Here is a 21715-nt window from a genome sequence, read left to right as displayed (position 1 = left end):
CCTGCAAAACAGAAAGGATGAGCTAACAAAGGGGGCCCGAGGGTTGTCCCCGAGGGCACTCCGACGGCCAAGTTAGTTTTCCGGTGAGTGAGGTTCACGGGAAGTAGTAACTGTCCAGAGTAAATTGTCAATAGTGAGCGTACCTTGTACAGTGGATGTGTGTTATTATTTATACCTGCAAGGGAGCCCGACCTCCGCACGACGCGGGACTTGCCCAGTATAGATAGTATCCCGCACTCAGGGGGATTACCCCCGACCTCTTCGGGGAGGACCTTCGCCTCCCCTGGAGCCCTAGTCGGTACGGCCGGGGCCGCTCCCAGGGGTCTGAGGGCCAAGGCCCAGCTCGGCCATTCCTGGGCTGCCACGTGTCTGGGCCCAGAATGGGGCCTCTGCACTAGCCCCCTAGATTAGGTAGGACTGTCAGGCAGACCTAATCTACCTCCGCCACGTGGGAGGCCAGAGCCGCACACTACTCTGCCGAGGTCACTTCTGGTACAGGGCTGTCACAGGGACGCTGCGCCCGCGTCCTTTCAGCTGTCCCGCCTCCTCGGTTTTCGTGTCAGCAATAATGCGTTCACATGGGGGTCGGTTCAAATTCACGCAACCGTTCTCCCTCCACTCTTCCCCCCATAAATAGGGGATGCCAAATTCTCCTCTGTCCCATTTGCCATTTCCGCTTCTTCTTGTGCATTTCAAGTTATCACTCCCCTGTGCACCCACATTTCCGTTTTCCAGCAACTTCCGGCGTCCTGTGCCCAGATTCCGGCGAGCCTTCAGTCCTTCTCCTGCCGTCATCAGTAAGTCCTTTTTGCGATTCATCCTCCCTCTTTGCAGTGTCTCTTTTGCCTTCTGCCGCCTCCCATTTTTTATGTCGGATCATTCCGGCGCCTCTTCCTCTGTTGCTATAATTTCCGTCCGCCGCAGAGCCCCCCGGATCACCGTTCTCTCCTCGCCTTCCCCCTCATCTTCATCACCATCTTCTCCTCCTCCCCCTTCCTCTTCTTCTTTCTCTAACCCCAGCTTCCACACCTCAAACCTACTTGAGCCTACCGATACCATGAGTTCTCCGTCTGCCCACTCCCCTTCGGCCCAAGCCCTTGAGGAGGCAGCCGAGCTCGACGCGCTCATCGCGCGGCAGGCTACCTCCACTCTCTCCCCCAAAATCCCCCCATGATTCCCCTGGCGGAGCCCAGGAGGGAGCCGGGGAGGATAGGGACTCATCGGGGGGGTCCCCTGCTCCCGAGCAGGGGAATGATCCTGAATTCTCCTATGGCTATCCCGACCTGCAGGAGGCCACCCTCTCTCCCCAGGATTTGGCCGAACTGGCTAGGTCGTACTCCATCCCTCGAGCCTACGAGCCGAGGTTGGCCGGGCCCGACGACCGGGCCTGCCGGCCTCCTCCTGGCTTTGTAGCCATCTATAGGGAGCAACTCATCGCAGGGCTCCGTCTCCCCATCCATCCAGCTCTAACCGAGATTCTGAACCACCCATCCTCTTGCAAAAGGGGACATGTGTCTGTACAGTGGTCCATACTTGTGCAGATTCCACAGACCTTCGCTCGCTGCACGTTCCCCACGGCTAATTGTCTAACCAGACGTCAACTCCGACAGTTGCTGCTGAATGGATGACGTCTCTACCTCGTTGACGCTACGGGTGGGGTTGCTCTCACGGAAGCCAAATTGCTGCGAAATTTCTGCCATTGACTCAATAAGCTCCCATGCTTCTCTTGGCGTCTTATTCGCCAGTGCCCCTCCACTTGCAGCGTCAATGATGCTCCTATCAGTTGACTGGAGCCCTTCATAGAAGTACAGGATCAACAGTTGTTCACTAATTGATGATGCGGGTATCTAGTGTACAACTTGTTCAATCTTTCCCAATAGTCATACAAGGATTCTCCGGGATACTGTTTGATGCTGCATATCTCCTTCCTCAAACTCGCAGCCCGGGATGCAGGGAAGAATTTTTCTAAAAACTTCTTTTTCAATTGTACCCATGTGGTAATGCTACGTGCAGGTAGGTAGTATAGCCAATCTTTGCTGCATCCTTGAGAAAGAAAGGAAAAGCTCTTAATCTAATTTGCTCTTCAATGACCCAAAAGGTTTCATGCTCGAGCAAACCACTTCGAATTCTTTGACGTGTTTGTAGGGTTCTTCACCAGAGAGACCATGGAACAAGGGTAGGAGGTGAATCAACCCCGACTTCAACTCGAAAGCGGTATTCTCAGCCAAAGTGGGAAATGTGATGCACAAGAGCTGGTGAGTCAACTCCGGGACAGCCAGCTCCCGTAATGTTTGGGTGTTAGCCATGCTAAATTCGTCTTCTATTGACTCGTTTGTAGTAGATACTTGCCCTTCTTTACGTCTTCTGGTCTCTTGCCTTCGCCTACGCGCTGCCTTATCAACCTCAAAATCGTATATCAATTTACCTGTACGAGAAGAACGGGGCATAAACTAGCAAAAATATCAAAAAAAAACTAAACCTAAAAAGAAATAAATATTTCAAACGCCAGTCCCCGGCAACGGCGGCAAAAATTGACAGGTGCCGAACCTGTGCGATAATAATAAATAAAACCTAACTACCACCTGAAACAGTCAATAATCAATTCTAGTATTGAAGCAGGGACTCTAAGTGTGCAATGGGTTACTTGATTCACCATGTTCCCGAAAAGTTTGCTTAATGCGATATACCTGAATTAATTATTTAACTGAATTCACTAACTAGTAGACAGTGGCAAGCAGGGTCGTCTCCTCAGCGACTGGGGAGAAATTTATTTCTTTTCAAGTCAAGATTGATGGGGGGCTTTAGAATTAAAAGTTAACTAAATAATTTAACTGCAAAAAGTAATTAACTAAAAGAAATAATTAGGAGAGTTCTAGCCAAGGGTACACTTCAGAAACGGTTCAGGCACTGATCATCGATGCAAAATAATTCAAACAATTATTTATAGATTGGTTATAGTTGCCATGCACGCGATAAACAACCAACCCTTCCTTAATTTCTCGATAGTTAAGGTACGACCGTTAACTATTTCTCTAACCCAAAAATAACTCTAAGTACGACCATAGAATTTAATCTCTAGATTGCATTAATAATTAGAAAGGCCCAATCCTTACTAGCAAATACGCTACGAGGTTTGTTTAAATTAGATTATACGTCTCCCTGACATAAATCCAATTACGCCAGTTGCTATTCAGATAAGGATATTCGAACAATTACGGATTCAATTACCCCTAATTAGCATAATAGCCTATATGAACAATTAATTATTGCGCACTAATCAATCATACACAAGAGTTATAGCAATTAAAAGCATGAAGCATATAAATACCGATAATTGAAAGAAATAATTAAAAGCGACTTAGATCTCACAATAATTACCGAACCAATTTGTTAATTGCCCCCTTGACTAGAATTAGGGATTTAGTTCCCCATAATTAGAGAACAAGCGAACAAGCCACGCGTGTGGAGTTTGGAAAAGTTTTCAGATCAATTTCCCTCCTTCGGTCAACGCCAAAAGAGAAACGCAATGAATTTTTATTCCTCCCAATTGTTCTCCAAAAGCATACAAATACGACGGTCTGGTGCTGTCTTCCAGTTTCGGTCAAAACCCAAATGAACAGCAAAGCCAACAAGTCCACAACGGCGGCTGCCTCCTAATTGCTCACAATGCTACGAGGAAAAGCTTTTTTCAATTGCTTCTTACTCAATTTGGTCAATACGATTGGAAAAGCTATTTGCAAAGTCAACAATTGGGGCTTGTGTCCCCTGATTCTTTTACAGAGCTACGGGCCACCCCATTCAAAAGCTACAAAGAACGAAAAGAAACCTAAGCCAGACGAAGAATTAATTCTCTAAGCAAAGCCGACCTCCTGAGTCTAATACTCCCCTCTTTTTGTCTTGGTCCCACCGAAATTCACGGAGGGGATTTTCCCTTAATAGAAATTGGTATTAAAAAATTAAAACAAGACTTCCCAAAGTAAAATAAAATAGTGTCTATTACAATTTAGTTTCTTCAACTTCTCAAGTGAACCCCACTGTTTGAAGTGCCCCCCGTACTACACATCTTCTGAATTTCAATTTTAAGCATTTTTCAGCATCAAATCCTGCAATTGGCACCAAAATCGTATCTTAGAAAAATCCACCCAATTAATGAAATATTTAACCAAATAATTGTGCAATAATGCTCAAAATATTCCACTAAAATGCACCCTTTCAGCAAACTAGTAATGGAGCGCATGCTTTACGCATAAACATGATGCTTTGAAATTTCTTCTTTTATGGTTTCACAAACTTTTTAAAAAAATCAATTGTTTTGAAAGAATAAATGTAATTGAGATGAAAAAAATTAATATTTAATATTTAAAAATTAATTTTTCTAACCAACACCAATGCACAAGCAACAAAGCATTCCACTTTTGGTTGGATATGGGTTGCATGAGTGCCTTTTTAAATTTTCATTTGAGTTTATATTTTTAGCTTTTTGAATAATTTGTTGTTCGCCCTTACATCATTCTATGAATTTTTTTAATTAATGTTAGCAATTTTTTTCTTTATTTTTTCTTTCAATCGTGGATTACAAAATGATTCATAGTTCTATTGCAATTGTAACACTACGTAAATATATTATACTGAAATTTCTTTCCTCAAATTTGAATAGTTTAACTTTTAAGAGAAATGATTTCATTTGGTGAAACTTGTTTATATTTATCATTGACGACATGGTTTAGGATTATAAAGCTTATATGATTAGCAACTCTAAACTGATAGAATTATCTATTATACAATAGTCAAACTAATGAGGGGCTTAGATGTATTTTTGATTCACCATTGAAGTACTTTTTGAAGTTGGATATTGTATAAAAAAATTATTTTTTGACTTAACTCGTCATAACCCAAAGGATGTTTCACCTTTCTAACTCTTATTAATTATGATTGAAATTGATATATATTATATTCATTGTTTGTAGTTTAATGCTATAAAAAAAATATTCCTTGTAAAGTTCATTAAATATAATCTTTTATAACTTTTGTGGCAATCGTTGCACTCCTATATAGTTGGACACTTTTCTATTTTAACTTGTTTTTCTAAAAATTAATACTTGAACACCAGCCTTCATCATCGAACACATCGATAGACATATGTGCAACATGGACATTGAGACACTAATTCAAATGGTCAAATACTTGGTAGATCTAGCGTACGAGTCCACCCAATGAAAACCAGTTTTTCCGTTTGCGGTAGATTTTTCCGTTTCCTACTTGTCATCTTAACTTTCCCAAACCCTCTCTGCATTTTGACGACTTGATGGGATCTCTTGATGGTAAGATCGCGTTGACCGCTCCTACCGTAGGTAGGAATGCAAAGAACGACATGTGTTGTAGTGTAATGTGCTGGCAGTAGAACGTTATGTTGTGGCCAACGTCGCGTGGAGATGAAACAAAATGGAACGTGTCCGGATGCAACCAAATGCCAAGAAATACCATTCGCCCATTAATATGTTTGTTTTTAATTTTAATATAATTAACCAATTGCAATGATATTTTCCTAACTTTGTTTTGTAGGAATTAAATACATCAAAATAATTTTTTTGTTAAGTCTAATACAAAGACTAAATCAATTGGGGAAGATTTCGTTATTATTAAGTTGAAGCATTTAATTGTTCATTCTTATTTTGGCAAACTTAACCAATATATATCAAGCACGATGATATTTTATTTTTGTAAGTAATTGAAATTGAAATTATATTGCAAAATCATTGCCAATGTTTCCTACTTCTTGCTATGGTGTGTTTGGAAGACTTTAACTTTACCAATTAAACTTAACTAATACAACCATATTTTTGGGTTCAATCCAAGCACAAAACTAATAATGACATTTTAAACATTTCCAAAAATTTTAAAACTTCAGAAACAATAATGGAGACACAAAAGCTCAATGGCTGGCTTAGGATGCAAATGTTGTCTTCAAATACACGCACAATACATTTATGTCTGTGTCTATATGCATGGATTTATATCACTCTTCTAAAGATGAAAGAGTGGAAAAAAATGCCAATACCTCGGCATTAACGTCACATATTTTAGTAATAGACATAAAAAACCAAACCAGTACTACTATTCAAGGACTGTTATCGATTTCATTACACAACAATACATACAATTTCATGGACAACAAATATAGAACACACAATTAATACAAATTTATATGAGGTAGGTCATCAGTAAAGTTGATCAAATTGAATATAAATGATGAACCATGGATTTGGGAAGCGCGTGAAAATGAGGGGATTTATTTTAAATAAAAAAAAATATAGACATAATAAAAGATAACAAATTTTAAATACGTCCACATGGCGAGAGGATACATATTTTACTTCACACAAGGTTGGTATCATTAAATCATTAAATGGTTCATGGGCATTTTTAGTGAAAACAACCAATTGCAAATATATTTCCTTAGTTTCGTATTACAGTTCTTAGATTGTCATGCTTGCTTTTGGTAAGATTCGTAAAACAATAAATGAATTGAGGGAGGTTTCCTCAACACCGGTTTATAAAATTTAATTGTTGATTTTAATTTCTGTAACATTACTAACAAATACAATTTTTGATTGTTAATTATAGTCAAATAACATTTCTTTCCTATTTTTCAAATGCCACATTTGCAAGTGTATACTTTTACAGACTATACTTAACGAATAAAGCACATATTTAGTTCCAATGCAAATCAAAAGACATTAATGTTTTTGTGCAGAAGATGACAATCAAAGAAATTCAAATAAAATCTAAGAAACTATTAAAAATTAAATAACAAGTTACTAAAATCAAATGAATGATAACTAAGGCTCTAGTCAAGAAATAACTTCAGCAATGGTACACCTAATTGATCATTGAAGCAAAGGCAATACCAATTATTTATCAATAAATAGGTTATAACTATCAAACAAGAGATGGCAGTCAATCCCTCCTTACTGCGTCGGTGATTAAGGTACGCCTGTTAATCACTGCTCTAATTAGGAAATAAATTTAGGTACGCCCATAAGATTTAATTTTCTAATTGCTTCACGTATTAGAGGAACCCTATTCTAACCAAATAACGCACTACCAGGGTTATTTTAGGTTAACCCGCGTATTCCCCTGACACAAATCCAATCATGCCATTTGTCATTATTTTAGAGTAATTAAACAATTACGAATTTAATGCCCTAATTGATAATAGATTATTCAATCAACTAATTATCCGGATTCGAGACAATCAATTAGTTGGACAATTATAATCACTGTAATAAGAGAATATGCGAATACTAATAAATAAAATGAAAAGATAAAATTAAATCGATCTCATAATTTTTTAGGTGAATCAAAACCTCCATTGTTCTTTGATTAGAGTGAAGAAATTAGTTGATATTTGATGCAAAGAATCCATACAGAATTGAAGCAAGATCCGCGGCCATCAATTTAATTCGATTGAAGGCGTCGTATGAAGAAGGAAAAGAACCCACTAAAAAGTCATGCAAAGAAAAGTCAAAAGATCCTCACATACGAGGGAGACTATCACTGCCAAAAAGCTAAACAGAAAAGTCAAACAAAGCAACTCCAAAGGAGTGCCTGTTCTCTGCACAATTTTTCTATCTCGGTCCTCCCCCTATGCTCCTGTGCGGCGGCCAAAAGAAAAGAAAAAAAATCTGCCTTCCGCTGTCCTTGCAGCAATTATCAAAATGAGCATAAGTTTTTCTTTTCCAAAAATGCCCTCTGAGATAGTCTCTCTTACTTAGGCTCCTTTTCCGTTAAATTGGCACTTATTGTGGTATTTTCTATCTACTTCCTGAAATAAATGTAAAATATAAAAAATGAGTAGAATTTAACAATTAATTCATATTGGATCAAGTAATAGAGAAAATTAATAATAAAATAAATAATAAAATTACACTTATCGATCAACAAGGTCCAAATCCCAAACAAAATCAGGAGCAGCCGCCCCTTCTGCCATTGCCTGAAGATTACTCCACTTTGTTTCTTCTCCAGTACTGCATGAGAAGGGAACATCTTTAAAATAATTGAAAGCATGGCTTCCTTTGCTCTGATTTCGGCCTCTGTAACTCGACCTTCACCATTCTTTTCACAGGACTTGATTCGTCTCCTTTGGCCACGGTAGGCATCTTCCGATGATTTCCTCCAGCCTTGTGGGCAACACTGACACATTCATCTAGTTCGGCTTCAGGAGAGAGAGGATTCGCCATTGATATGTTCGCAGCTTCTTTATTGTGTTTTACGCTTTGAAATTTTTTGCTGGTGAGTCAAAAACTTAAAAGGAACCTACAGTACTAGACAATAATCGATCTTGGGCCAATATATATAATGAGAGATAATGTTTTAGTCAGTTTAGCACTCAGAAGCAAGCATGACTTTTTTTTAATTTAATTTTCACTGTACTGATATAAGAGTGTAGGCTTTATGAAGAAGTATTATAGAAGTCGATGTGTAATTTCGTGCCAATATTTATGATGGAATGCTAATTGAGAATGGGTTGGAACTTTGCGAAAATACTGCTGTTTTGAATTCATTTTAGGCCTTTCAACTATACTAAATATGGACAGAGTAGCCATCGACTTATGATACTGAATTATGAAATTATTAATGAAACTAGCAACCATGAACTAAATGAAGTTCAAAGAATATGGCTAAACTTAAAAGCTGAATTAAGCAACAGTTCCATAGGTGATCTTCCCAGTGATGGGCATGATGGCCAGTTAGAAATTCACATGGCACTAAAAGAAGCATTGAAGAATTACGTTAGTATGAAAAATTTTTCATAATCAAAGTTATTTTAGAAAACATAAACTCCTTATTTGTTACCATAACAAATTTCAGGATGCCCAGGGCATGACATGGCCAGTATGAGCATATCTGGGAACTTAATGTATAACTCTAACCACTAACAGAATAATGAACTAGTGCTTATTCATAAGTGGATCGACATCCGAAACAGATCTAGAGCTATCACCTTCAGTTGTCCATGTATAATTGTTATCAGAAAACACGACAGATTCTCCCTCATTGTGGCTTGGACTTTGAAAATTTTCTGGAGTAGTTGACTGCACTGATGATAGTTTCATGCTTTCCAATCCAATGGCAACTTCCTTCATAGTTGGCCTTTTCTTCCCATTTAAGTTTAAGCATCGTTGTGCAAGTTTAGCAACTGCTGTGATCTCCTGTTCATTCCCTTGATTTATGAGCTCAGGATCAAGAATATTTCTGAGAGAATCCTGTTCCATGGATATCAGGAACCTTGTTGCCAAACTCAAGTTACAATCTTCATCTGTTGCTGCTGAGGATATTGGCTTTTGTCTTGTCAAAAGCTCAGCAAGGACCACCCCAAAGCTGTAAACATCACTTTTCTCTGTAAATTGGCTTGACTGGAAATATTCTGGATCCAAATAGCCAAAAGTCCCTTTAACTACAGTAGTTAAGTGAGTTTTGTCAATTGTCACAGACCTTGAAGTTCCAAAGTCTGATACTTTTGCTATGTATTTTTCATCCAAAAGTATATTGCTGGATTTGATATCTCTGTGGTAGATTGGAATTGAAACTGCTGAGTGTAGATACGCCAATGCTCCTGCTACCTCGATGGCTATTCTTAGTCTCAAATTCCAAGTCAAGGGAAGCTCCTCATTATTTCCATTATGTATGAGGGTAAAGAGGGTTCCATTAGGGATAAATTCATAAACTAGTAGTGGGACTTCTGTCTCCAGACAACAACCTAGAAGCTTTACCACATTCCTATGATTGATTTGTGAAAGCAAGACAACCTCGTTGATGAATTGCCCCAATTGGTTTTCATCAACCTTTTTTGACTTCTTGATTGCTACAATTCTGCCATCCGTTAGCATCCCTTTGTAAACTGTACCTTGACCTCCTTGACCTAGTATGCGATTTTCATTGAATCCATCACTGGCCTTGTTCAATTCTTTAGCAGAGAATAGCATTGTTTTCTCAACCCCACCTTCATCAGCAGATAACTGGTGTTGCAACAAAAGACCTCCATTTCGTTTAAAAAATTTCTCTTGGCGCTTTTTGTTGCGTCTCTTTTTCACTACTTTGTACAAGGTATAAGTAGCTATCATGAGAAATAGTACGCCAACACCCGCAAAAGTACCTGTACAAATCCAATATTGCAATGATTGCAAATTTTTAGAGTCGAGACTGTTGTTGTACAAGCACGGTGCATATTACAGTTAACATACACTGAAAGATTGATTTCAAACGAGTTGCCAGTTGAAGTTCTTGTGGGTGGTGGCTTTGGCCGGGAGATAAAGTAAATGACACCTGTGCATTTTTGGTCTGAGAAAGAGGAAAAAGGTTTACATGCCTAAGTTTTCTACGTATTAATGTGCCTTTCCTATGTGTGGCTGTAGTTCTTTATGTCCTCGGTAAAATTCTTTGCAAGTTGCTGGTTGGATGTTTGTGGAATTGGAAGGCTATTTGGAGGCTGGTCGGTATTACATTGAAGTGGTAATTATTTGAAGAATAGTATTACAGGAAGTGAATGGCGATTTGCAAAATATAGGAGAAGTACCTAGAAGCAAATCGTAGAGTAGTCAATGTCGTTTGACCTTGTGTTTTGTAGGTAATCAATCTAAACAAGTTTCAATTTAATAAAATCGACATAGATGAAGGGCACCTTCTACAGAATGTATAGAGAATGGCTAGAACTCAAAGAAGTTGAAGCTGAATCATCGCAGCGTCAGAGCTTTTGGTGAAACAATTGAGACTAAAACAAGAAGCAATGGGACCTCCAGCAGCAAATATTATTAAATTTAAATCATAACTGATCAGCTACTTCCTAAACGGATGATAGCCAGGAACTCGACAGGAAGAATCATCAAAGCTTGGACATTACAGGAACAGAGAAACAAGATTAATTATATTTCATCTGTATATATATTAACTGATCTGTACCACCACCAAGCTGTTCAAGCCAACAGGGAACTGGGTGACAGTTAGTGAAATTGTTGATTACATTTCTTAACAAGATTTAAGCTTGAGTTTGTTCCTGAGTTTATTGTTTCGGCAATAATAGAATGTTTCTCTATATGTGATGCTTTTAACTGATAGCCAATAATGTGAGAAAATGTCTACCCTAGATTTTTTATTTTATTTTATTTTTTGGGGAGAAAACCTCTACCCTAGAATTTTTCTTTTCCTTTTTCACTTTAATAGAGACTTCAAACCATACAATAAGAGAGCGAAAAAAGAAAAGATTTGAATTAGAATTAAAAAGATAACGGCACTTGATTAATGTGGCTAATCATCGAATTGGTCTTGTGCTTCAGACTCTTAACTCTCTTTGATTTGCACTTGTGATGGGTATGGCAAATGTTGACTTTGGTTTCGCTGAATTCGAGGTCAAAAGTAAACCTGATTAAGAGGTGGTCGAGCTTTGGGTTGACATTGACTCAGCTAGGTAGTTTTGGCTCAGTCTGCTCTAGTCCTTCTCAGGTTGCTCCCATTAATGATTAATCCCTATCTTATGTAATTCACCAAAAACATGAAGATACAATGTGTGGTTTGTGATAATAGGTACTACCCATTTTCCATGCCACCAAAACATACTGATTTATTATTTAAGATATAAATTGAAACAATATATAGGCAATGCTTGTGTCGATCGTATGTGTATGTGTGTTTATAAACAAAATGCAAATTAAGCTGATCTGAGAACGGTAATTTGCTTTTTGACCAAGCTTGGTCTTTGTGCCTATCTGTATAATACTTGGGAACTTCGGTAACAAAAAGAACAAACTATTACCTGCCACAAGTGCTTGATAACTTTTCTTAGGTTTAGGGATGCAACTTCCACTCCCTCTTCCATCATCTTTCTTAAGGTACCCCTTCGGGCAAGAGCAATTGTAGCCTCCTTCGACGTTTATGCAAAGTTCTCCGAATTTGCAATCATTGGTCTCTTCTTTTTGACATTCATCAATATCTGCATAATGTTACCCCCAGAAAAAATCATGTTGGATCTATCACGGATTTGTTTTCCTTCTTCTTTTAATATTTTCTTTAAAAAGTAAAGCTCATTTTTCAAAAGTACATCGGACCATGTTTGTTTGGATTGAAAGTTCATTGGAAAATTTTTTTTTGTATTATTTAGTATAATTTTTTTTAATATGATGTACATGATATAAAAAGTTGGTTAGAGAATTTGTTTTGTGAACAATATTTTTTTTTCCAAATAACCCTAACCAAATTCTTTTTTCCATGGCACAAAGTAAAAAAGTAAAAGGGTTATCTTAATTTTATAAAAAGGAAAAAAATCAAATAATCTTTTTTAATGTGTGCAAATATTGATGTAATTTTCCCGGGAAAAAGTAGGTGGTGTGTGTGTGTGTTTGTGGTTGTTGGGTGGGTGGGTGGGTGGTAGTGGTTTTGGGGGGGGGGGGGATGTAAAGGTTAACTAACTCAGAAGTAAAATGGACAATGAATGATGCGCCAAAATGATTGTCCAAAGTGAAGTAGCAATCATGATATGCTCCAAAAAAAAAATGGTAGCAATGAAGTGCGTACCTCGGCAACCAATATTTGGCAAGTAAGGATTACCTTCATAACCCTCATTGCAGAAACAACGGTATCCCTTGTAATTGCCTGATCCATTTACGCAATAGGTATTATGCTGACAAGCATAAGTAGACGAGTCCTTTCTTGCTGTTTCACACGTCTGGGTTTCATCTCCAATCCCCCAATCAAGTACCACAGGAAGTTTGTCTACCCCCCGTAAATTGGTAAGGTTGTCGAAAGTAAAGTTGAACTTACCTTCTTCAACCACAAAGGCAAAGCTACAAGGACTGAACTCTTTAACATATCTATGATTGTAATAACTTTCCGCTTTCAACTCGAAATTTGTCATTCCTTGCGGGATTGATGTCTGGCAGCATCCACGGCCGGACGAGGAACCATTAACCACGGCAGACGGGTTGAAACACATGGTGATGCACCCGATAGTTTGATCTACAGTAGTCCCCTTGACAGAGTGGAAGCTTTGGAGAAAACCATAGGTGTCGCAGCCAACTGCTGTGAATTTGTTAACGGTACTATTGATTGTGAATTCGGGAAATCGGAAAGAGGGTTCATCATCAGATTCCGGATGATCAGGACATTTGCGAGCTACAAACTTGAGAATGTTCAATTGACCTTCAAGGGATATTTTTGTGACGTTAACGTTTGAGTCTTGTAGAAATAATTTGGGAGGATTATAAGAATGGTTACAAGTGACTGAAAAGTTGGACTCCAGATAACAATCTTCTGTCATGCCAAATGGGTACGGGATCGTTATATTTCCGCAGGTATCACTGCAGCCATGCTTCGCTATGCGTAAAGGAGGGTATGATGCCGCCGGGGTGATAGCTGGCTTTAAGGACACCATCAATATGAAAAGTATAACCTGACCAAATTTCATAGCTGGGGAAGCTTTGGACTGGGATGGCTGCTTAGTTTTGGGATAATGAGGTTTTAACTTGTATGTGGTGTTCTTTGGAGGAGGCCATGTTTTAATTTATAGAAATATCAATCCACTCTAGCTTTGGAGGCCAAACAAGTCTTCATATAGGCCGTTCTAGTGCATGGAATGCTTTTTTTTCTTCTTTTGGATGACAATATGATATGTTAAAAAACCTAAAAACCAATAATTGACAGCAAGGAATTATAATTTGTACAAAACTCTTATCTAAATTTCATTAAGAATCTCACTGACAAAATTATTATTATTTATCAATTAAAAAGGGAAAGGAAAGCAAATTCATGAGTAATTAGACTACAACAAGAAAAAAATAACTATGAAACAACCAAAAAAATTATTAGGTAAAAGAAAAATTAAACGCGGAAAGCCTTTGAAGGGGTCGGAATTTAGGAACGGTTTCCTCCTTCCTGGAAAAAATTCTTGTGGAACGTAGTAGTTGCAATTATAATCAATATTATTCATCAAACACAATTCGATGGGAAGAAATAATACATAAAGTTCGGATGAAATTGCTGAGTCTTATGGGCCACACATAATCATCCAGTTTTTCCAAGATGCGATGGTTTCCAGGAGTAGCAGAAAGTTCGAATGACCACAAAGATATGACCACGACTTTGTCTTTCCAGTGGAATCTTTGGCCTTGTAATATGGAATTGAATCGTCTCTTAGTACTGTACAACCTCGCAGCTGGTTAAAAGTCTTTAAGTCTTTGCAACAAAGTCTGGACACGAAAATGCATCTTTTTGGTTACCCTCGTACTACTCTGCATCCATTGCCATCACTATATAGATAGTCAAATTGATATGGTGGCCACTTCCCAATGTTTTACACGACGCGGACTAAATTAATAAAGGCCCAGGGCAAGAGGAAACCCGTAATAGAAAAATATTTTCACAGTTCAAGACTTTCTGCTTGATTACTCTGGGCTAGTATTTTGGATGGATGCAGCATACCCCCTAGCACAATGTTTTGCTACGGTGCTCCTGAGAATATGATATTATGAAACGTCTCAATTCATTGCCACGAATCGCCACCTTCCCTGCATCCCGCTGCCCATCTTCCTCGTACCAGTAGTTCTATTTTTTGTCCCCTGCCCGTCCTTTGCCTCCCGTAACTAGCCCCAGCATCTACCCTCTTATTTTTCTTCTACTTCAAAAGTTCGCAATTTCCTCATCTTTTCCCTCCAGACGTCCTTCACTGGGTTGGGCACTATCTCTTGCAATTGGGTTTTTTTTTTTTTTGTTCTCAATTTCCACTACTCATTCAATATAAATCAGTTTTAATTTAGTTAAGAGCTTTCTGGATATTTTTAATAGCTTTCAATAAATAAACTTCAAGGAGAAAGCTGTCATATCAGTACAGTGGGAATGGAGGTTTAGGCTAATAGTGAGAAGGTGCAGCATCCAACAGGTTGCTGGTGCTTTTTATTCTCCTTATCTCAATAGTACCACTTTTTATTTGTTTAATCAGTCATGTAAAAATAATTATCATTATCTGCTGAAGTGGTGCCCTCAAGTTGAGGTCTCTGTAGTTAGGTTCAGTTGATTAATTCTTATAACTTCCAGTGTAAACTCATATGGTTTTGATTTAATCGTGATTTTTACGCCAACTCAGTCGAATGTTATGCTTAGACCAAATTTATACCATTTTACACTAAATATTGTAAGAGTTACATAACCCAGCAGAACTGAACTACAATTCAACTTGAGAGGCCTTGGATCAAATAATCTACTCACACACAATCAAAATTAATTGCGAGAAAACTGCTGAAAATTCAACTCCATTTGACATTTCTAGGAGGAGCTCGTAATAATAAATGAAGAAGTGCACCAGAACTGGAAAGTCGAAAATTGCAGCTCCAGAACACCCTATCATTCATCTCCCACCAGCAATTGGTACCATCATATGCTCCATTATGCTATGACTCTCAGTATGTATGCAGTTAGAATCACCACCGTCGACATGTGCATTTGTTGATTGCATACCAAGCAAGGAGGCCTCAGTGTCGGTGAAATCAATCTTAGAAACTTGAATTGGAGATTGCTTTGCTCTTATTTCCAATACCTCAAGTTCTCTTGCTATATTCTTCATAGACGGTCTATCTTCACCTTTTACACTCAAGCAAGATTTAACAATCATTGCAACTTCTTTCAAAAGCTCAATACTTACATCGCACATAATGTTGCGATCAAGAACCTGGATCAAGTGACCACTTTTCAGTGAAGAAATGAAATAATTCGCAAGAAACTTCTCTTCCTCCACTCTATCCAATGATAATGCCTTCTTACTTGTCAGTAGCTCTATAAGAACTACCCCAAAGCTGTAAACATCACTTTTCTCTGTCAACAAACCTGTTAGCATGTACTCGGGGTCCAAGTAGCCAAATGTTCCTTGCACCATTGTAGATACTTGATTTTCATCTAAAGGAGCCAATTTTGATATTCCAAAGTCTGTGACTTTTGCAGTGTAGTTTTGATCTAGAAGTATGTTTGCCGATTTGATATCTCTATGGATAATCGGTGGTGAAGCTACTGAGTGCAAATATGAGAGAACTCCGGCAATTTCTGATGCTATTCTTAATCGGATATTCCAAGAAAGATGATGTGATTTTGTTGTGCTGCTTAAATGCTCGGAGAGAGTACCATTGTCGATGAACTCATAAACAAGTAATGGCACTTCCGTCTCTAAGCAACATCCTAGAAGTTTAACGACATTTCTACTATTAACTTGGGAAAGCATAATCACCTCATTAATAAATTGATCAAGTTGATTTTCGTTAACTTCTCTGGACCTCTTAATGGCAACAGTACAAGAATTATGGTCTACTAAGATTCCTTTGAAAACTGTGCCGTATCCTCCACGACCAATAATTCGAGTTTCCTCGAAATTATTGGTTGCCTTTCGTAGTTCTTCAAGAGTGAAAATTCTAGCAACATTTGTGTTTCTTCCTTCTTGAGCCAGTCGTTGCTGTAGCATTAATCCACCATTTTTCCGGAAAAACTCCTCCTTCAATCTGTTTTCCCTTCTTTTCCTCAATTCCAAACACAAATAAAAGCAGCAGAAAAGTAGAATTGCTGTGCCTATGCCAACACCTGTTGACAAATTTGACTGAAAAATTAGCAAATGATGAGATCTATCGGATACTTTGCAGCTAAAGACTCTAATTTTGCAAGTGATTATCAACTTTCATGTTCTCTCACTACCTGGTAAAGAAAAGAATTAGGTTTCTTTCTCTCTTATACTATGATTAGTTGCCATCTTAAACCAAATGGAACGGGTTTCAAGAAATCTTCATTTTATCTTAATTTAATACTCTCATGATACAGCACATATTTATCACACCACTTAAGAGATGGTTCAATCCATAGTGATAAATTCTCCTTTGCTTCTCCAATCATTTCAAAGTGTAGACTAACCTGAAACAATCATAGACCAATTTATATGGTCAGGACTGCAGCCATCTCCACCTCTCCCATCACCATGATACCCTTTGAGACAAGGACATGTGTAGTTGCCCAATGTGTTGTGACAAACACTATTCTTCGTACAATTGTAAAGAGTTGGATCTTGGCATTCATTAATATCTGTAGAATTCAATAAAAAATAGAAAGCAGAAGCATAATTTGAAATGTGAATTGAAACACACATATACATACTGGTTTATTAGACGAGTTTAACAAAATTTTCGCACATGCCTTGGCAACCATCAGGAAGATATGGGTTGCCTTCGTATCCTTGATTGCAAGAACAACGGTATCCCAACCCCTTGAAAGGTTCGTAACAGTGACTGTTTTTACCAGAGCATGCATAAGAGGTCGTGTTTCTTTGGGCAACGTCACATGACACCTCCTCAATGGTCCAATCGGCCACGACGGGAAGACTTAAATCATCGCTTAAGTTGGTGAGGCTATCTGCAGAAAAATTGAAAGCCTTCTCTTCGACCACAAAAGCGTAGCTGCAAGGATTGAAACCCCACACCTTGGTGTGGTTATTAACACTGGCCAAGCTCACATTAATATTCCATGCCCCTGGTGGGATATCTGTCTGGCAGCAACCGATGCCGGAACAAGAGCCATCAATTACATCTTCCTTATAATCACAGAAAGAGACACATCCAGTTGTGTAGCTCCGGTTTTGACCAAAACCATAAACTATAGCCACGGCATCACAGCCAACGGCAATAAATTTATTAGCTGTACTGCTGAAGGTAAAACGGTCGGATAATTCTATCCATGGTGACTTCTTGTTCAATAAACTTCCGTTTTTATTATAGCAATCAGATGCTATATCCTGCATAAGGTGCACCTGACCTTCCAGAGATATTTCTGTGACATTGATTGTACTGTTATGCAGAACTGGTTGAGGGACAGAGGTTGAAGAGTTGGTGCAGTTGATAAAGAATTGTTCGTTAAGGTAACAACCTTCTGTAATACCGAATGGAAATGGAATGCTTACATTTCCACAATGATCTTGGCAGCCGGGCATCGCTATAGAAAATGTTGGGGATGTCAAAGTTGAAGCGGAAGACAGCATCAAGGCAATTACCAAATGCAAGAGCATCGGTAAAATCAAACGATTGAAGCCCATTGGAATTGTTTTTCAAAGAAGCAAGTTTCCTTATACGGAAGAGAGTTGCAATTGTTAATTGTGCACTTCTAAGGACTTTAAACTTACGATAGGGAAGACTTAGTTAGTAAACCCACAGAAGGCCTACGCATTTTACGATTGAAGCTTCTTCTGTAGACCCCAAATAGGGACGTTTTATAGGCATTCCAAGTAAAGGGAAGACTTAGCCAGTAAACGCACAAAAGGCCTACGCATTTTACCATTGAAACTTCTTCTGTAGACCCCAAATAGGACGGTTAACTTCAAATGAATGCAGTCAAGATATAAAGGAGCATTTGTTCACACTAGTCTCTGTCGACGATGGGGTCCACGTCTTCACGGGGTTGCTTATGCTAACGACATAAAGACTCAGTAAGGGAAGACATTCAAGTCCACCCTACTCTTTCCATTTATTTACGTGAAAAACAATAAGGGAACCGATAAATTTTTTCCACTTGATATGAGAAAAAAAATCATAAATGTGTTTTTGGATGTAATGTATGTCATGAAAGTAATTACGATATATGCATCGGCCGATGAGGTTTTAGTCTGCTTAGAGTGTATTTGATAAAATTGAAATTTGAAAACTAAAATATTAAATTTAAAATCTGAAGGCGAAATTCATTAAATTATTAAATTGTTAAATATCATATTTGATGCATTTGAGTGTATATCATATTAACTGATATGTGGTTAGTTTATTAATTATTTTTTAGAGTAAATTTTGTCTAGAATATTTGGTTCCACTCAATTAATTCAAAAGTTCTAATTTTTGTTATCAAATGCATTTGAATATGTTATGTTGAATCTAGTTATCAAACGGAGGCCTAAGATTGAGATTCCAAGATTTAGAGGGCTTGGGTTCAAATCTCTCCTCTCTTCCCCCGCTTTTTAAATTTCATTCCTCTTCTACTAGAAAAAAATTTTAAAAATAAAAAAAATATATGCTTAGAATGGAAGGATTAAAGAGTTGTTACAATTGACTGAAAATCTCGACTCAAGATAACAATCTTCTGTCATGCCAAATGGGCATGGGATCTTTACTTTTCCAGAGGTATCAATGCAGCCATCCTTGGCTATAGGAGGGTATGTTGCTGCTGGTGTGATAGCTGGCTTTAAGGACACCGTCAACACGAAAAGTATCATTTGAACAAGCTTCATCACTCGGGAAACTTTGGACTGTGATGGCTATTTAATTGTGGAGTCAAGAAGAGATCAGATGATTGACTTTTCCCTCTATCACCTCGCTAGATAATAGAAAAATCGCCAGTAGAAAACATGGTTTTTTTTGTCCCATTAGTTTCCCAGCATGTACCCTACTACCACCACTACCAAACAAATGAACGAAGAATTGCAATTATAGTAGATGAACAAAATAACCTTAAGATTTACCACGTCTTGGCTGTTGCAATTGTGAATGAACTTATGTTCCTTGGCTGATCGGGATCAGCCGTGTGGAGCACTCTAGGAACATACGATGACTTGTTCTGTCGATCCCAAGTATTCCCATAAGTCTAGTCAGTCTCTTTCAGGGACTTCTACCAACTTTTTTGTTTTGAAGATGAATAAATCCGAAGAGAAAAATTGATTGACTTTTTCATCTATCACCTGTCGAGAAAATAAGAAAATTTCCAATGGAAGAGTTGTTTTTTCCCACAGAAGAAATATAATAGTTTTGGTCCTAAATGTTTAGCACCTGTCATTTTCACTCTCTCTTCCAACCCCACTCCCCCTTAAGCAAAAGATTCCCTACAGGTTTTTGTATGTATATAATTTCACAAATTTCTTTATTTTATTTCCATTTTTGCGGTTAATTAATTAGTCATGTGTCATCACATAAGTTAATATTCTTATTGTCTAAAGTCAGGTGCTTTTTTATTCTCTTTTTTTAATTCAATCTAGTGAACATGTGACTGCAAATAACATGATTTCGTTAGTAATTAGGGAAAATCCGTCAATTACACTAAATTTGCTTCAATTGGAAATATTAGGAACCATATTTATTTTTGCTGAAAGTTAGGAACCAAAATTACACTGGTGCCAAACATTGGAGAGGACTAGATTCACAAAAGTACGAAACACTAGGGACTAAAACTTTATTTTTTTTCCTTTTCCTATCAGTATGAAATAACCCTAAGTTGGTTCACCACATCTTAATTAGTTGATGCAATCGTGAATAAACTAGTGTTCTTGGACATTCTAGTCTCATAAAGACTGCTAACCTTGTGCATAAATGTTGCCTGCACATGCATTAGCTGAGGGCATGTGAAGCACTCTAAATACTTAGGATGGTTGACATGCAATTGAACACAGTTGTCAAGATTTCAATTGGATTTTAGTTATCTCTATGGGCATTATTGAGAATAATTAGATAGACTGTAGAAAGAATGAAAGGAAGAGATAGAAGCAAGAAGCAAGAAGCAAGAATAATAGGGAATGAAGAAAGGAAGAAGAAGATGAAAGAAAGAAACAGAGATGGAAGAATATTCAATGCAAAAGGATTGGGGCATTCATTCACTCCGTTGCTGATTACAACTTCCTCATACAATGGCTATTTATAGGCTAGTATACTCTCTTCCATTAGTAGGATCTAACTAACTGCTATAACAAGAAACCTAACCAATTGATACAACTGAAATTGAACTATTGGCTAATACATGATTGCTACTGTATCCTCTGATGAAAATTGATTCTTTTTGCTAACACAAGAAATGAAGAACTGTTTGTTGGTCTATGATTTCGAGCATGATTTGCGTATGGTGTTTACTGTAGAAGTTGTCACAGTAGCCTCGGACGTCTTCAAGGGGTTGCTCATGTGAGAACCCGTAAAACCCTAATTATTTTCCTAGGGTTTATTTCCCCTTAATTGCATGTTTTCTGCATTTTCTGGCTTAGAAATATTTTCTTAGTGGATTTTATGAGCAATTATAGTTTTAAGATGATTTTTCTAGCATTGGTGAATTTTTAGAAAATTAAGAATATATATTGGATGTGGGACCCACTAGTGCGAAAAGTTCGAAAAAATTCGGCCAATAAGGTTAAGTTTCGGATACTGTGTAAAATTTATCGGGTGTTAAGAGATAAGTAGTGTGTGTGAAATGATTGATGTGAGAGAGGAAAGAAAGATAAGAATGCATTTATGAAGGTGACAAGTGTCACCTTCTTATTGGATGCCTTTTAAGAATTACTATTCACAATTTTGACTTTTTTGACCAAAGGTTAAATATCCAAAAATTGCACAAAATTCACCATTTTTCTCCTCCTTATGGCCGGCCCTCTCTAAGCAAGAAGAAAGACAAAACTCTTCAACATTCTAGCAAACTTCTAGCTCAAATCAACTAAACCACTTGCTTAACTTAGTTTTCACTCCATAAAATTCTTCCTTCTAGTGCTAGTAAGTTGTTTGGTGAACTTTGTTTGAAGGACTAAGGTGCACAACATCTTCCTCTCTCTTGGTTTTTGGTAAGTGAAGCTTGAAACATCCTACTACACCTAATGATGCTTATGTTGTGCTTATTAGTGATAAGAGTGCTGAAATTTCTGATTTTTATCTTGGTTTGAATTGATTTGGTGAAGTTTTCCATTTTATGATGA

The 21715-nt window shown here is 37.8% G+C and overlaps 2 protein-coding genes and 1 non-coding gene across 3 annotated transcripts; 1 reads left to right on the top strand and 2 right to left on the bottom strand.

Annotated features, from left to right (window-relative positions):
* The first annotated feature begins 1829 nt into the window (after window positions 1–1829).
* Window positions 1830–1936, top strand: LOC140016339 (small nucleolar RNA R71). The gene has a single exon (XR_011822734.1). It is a non-coding gene; the product is annotated as a small nucleolar RNA R71 (small nucleolar RNA).
* Window positions 1937–8788: 6852 nt separating this feature from the next.
* Window positions 8789–13423, bottom strand: LOC140015755 (wall-associated receptor kinase 2-like). The gene is made up of 3 exons (XM_072068571.1): window positions 12568–13423; window positions 11810–11986; window positions 8789–10156 (listed from the first exon to the last, which is right to left on the bottom strand). Exons 1-3 carry the CDS (start codon window positions 13421–13423, stop codon window positions 8952–8954), a joined length of 2238 nt encoding a protein of 745 aa, XP_071924672.1. The 3' UTR covers window positions 8789–8951.
* A 1712-nt stretch (window positions 13424–15135) lies between these two features.
* On the bottom strand, window positions 15136–18246 carry LOC140015624 (wall-associated receptor kinase 5-like). The gene is made up of 3 exons (XM_072068348.1): window positions 17212–18246; window positions 16969–17100; window positions 15136–16659 (listed from the first exon to the last, which is right to left on the bottom strand). The coding sequence occupies exons 1-3, from the start codon at window positions 18101–18103 to the stop codon at window positions 15392–15394; spliced, it is 2292 nt and encodes a 763-aa protein (XP_071924449.1). The 5' UTR covers window positions 18104–18246; the 3' UTR covers window positions 15136–15391.
* Between the last annotated feature and the right edge of the window lie 3469 nt (window positions 18247–21715).

This window comes from Coffea arabica, chromosome 10c, assembly GCF_036785885.1.
Source record: "Coffea arabica cultivar ET-39 chromosome 10c, Coffea Arabica ET-39 HiFi, whole genome shotgun sequence".
Taxonomy (NCBI): Eukaryota; Viridiplantae; Streptophyta; class Magnoliopsida; order Gentianales; family Rubiaceae; genus Coffea; species Coffea arabica.
The sequence above is the reverse complement of the archived record's forward strand: the minus strand, read 5'-3'. Positions and strand labels throughout refer to the sequence as shown.

Coding starts and splice junctions, on each gene's coding strand:
- LOC140015755 (XM_072068571.1), bottom strand. CDS start 13,423: ATGGTGTCCTTAAAGCCAGCTATCACCCCGGCGGCATCATACCCTCCT. Junction 11,987..12,567: donor GCCAAATATTGGTTGCCGAG/GTACGCACTTCA, acceptor AACATTATGCAG/ATATTGATGAATGTCAAAAA. Junction 10,157..11,809: donor TTATCAAGCACTTGTGGCAG/GTAATAGTTTGT, acceptor GGATTTGTACAG/GTACTTTTGCGGGTGTTGGC.
- LOC140015624 (XM_072068348.1), bottom strand. CDS start 18,103: ATGGGCTTCAATCGTTTGATTTTACCGATGCTCTTGCATTTGGTAATT. Junction 17,101..17,211: donor TCTTCCTGATGGTTGCCAAG/GCATGTGCGAAA, acceptor TGAATTCTACAG/ATATTAATGAATGCCAAGAT. Junction 16,660..16,968: donor GAGAGGTGGAGATGGCTGCA/GTCCTGACCATA, acceptor TTAGCTGCAAAG/TATCCGATAGATCTCATCAT.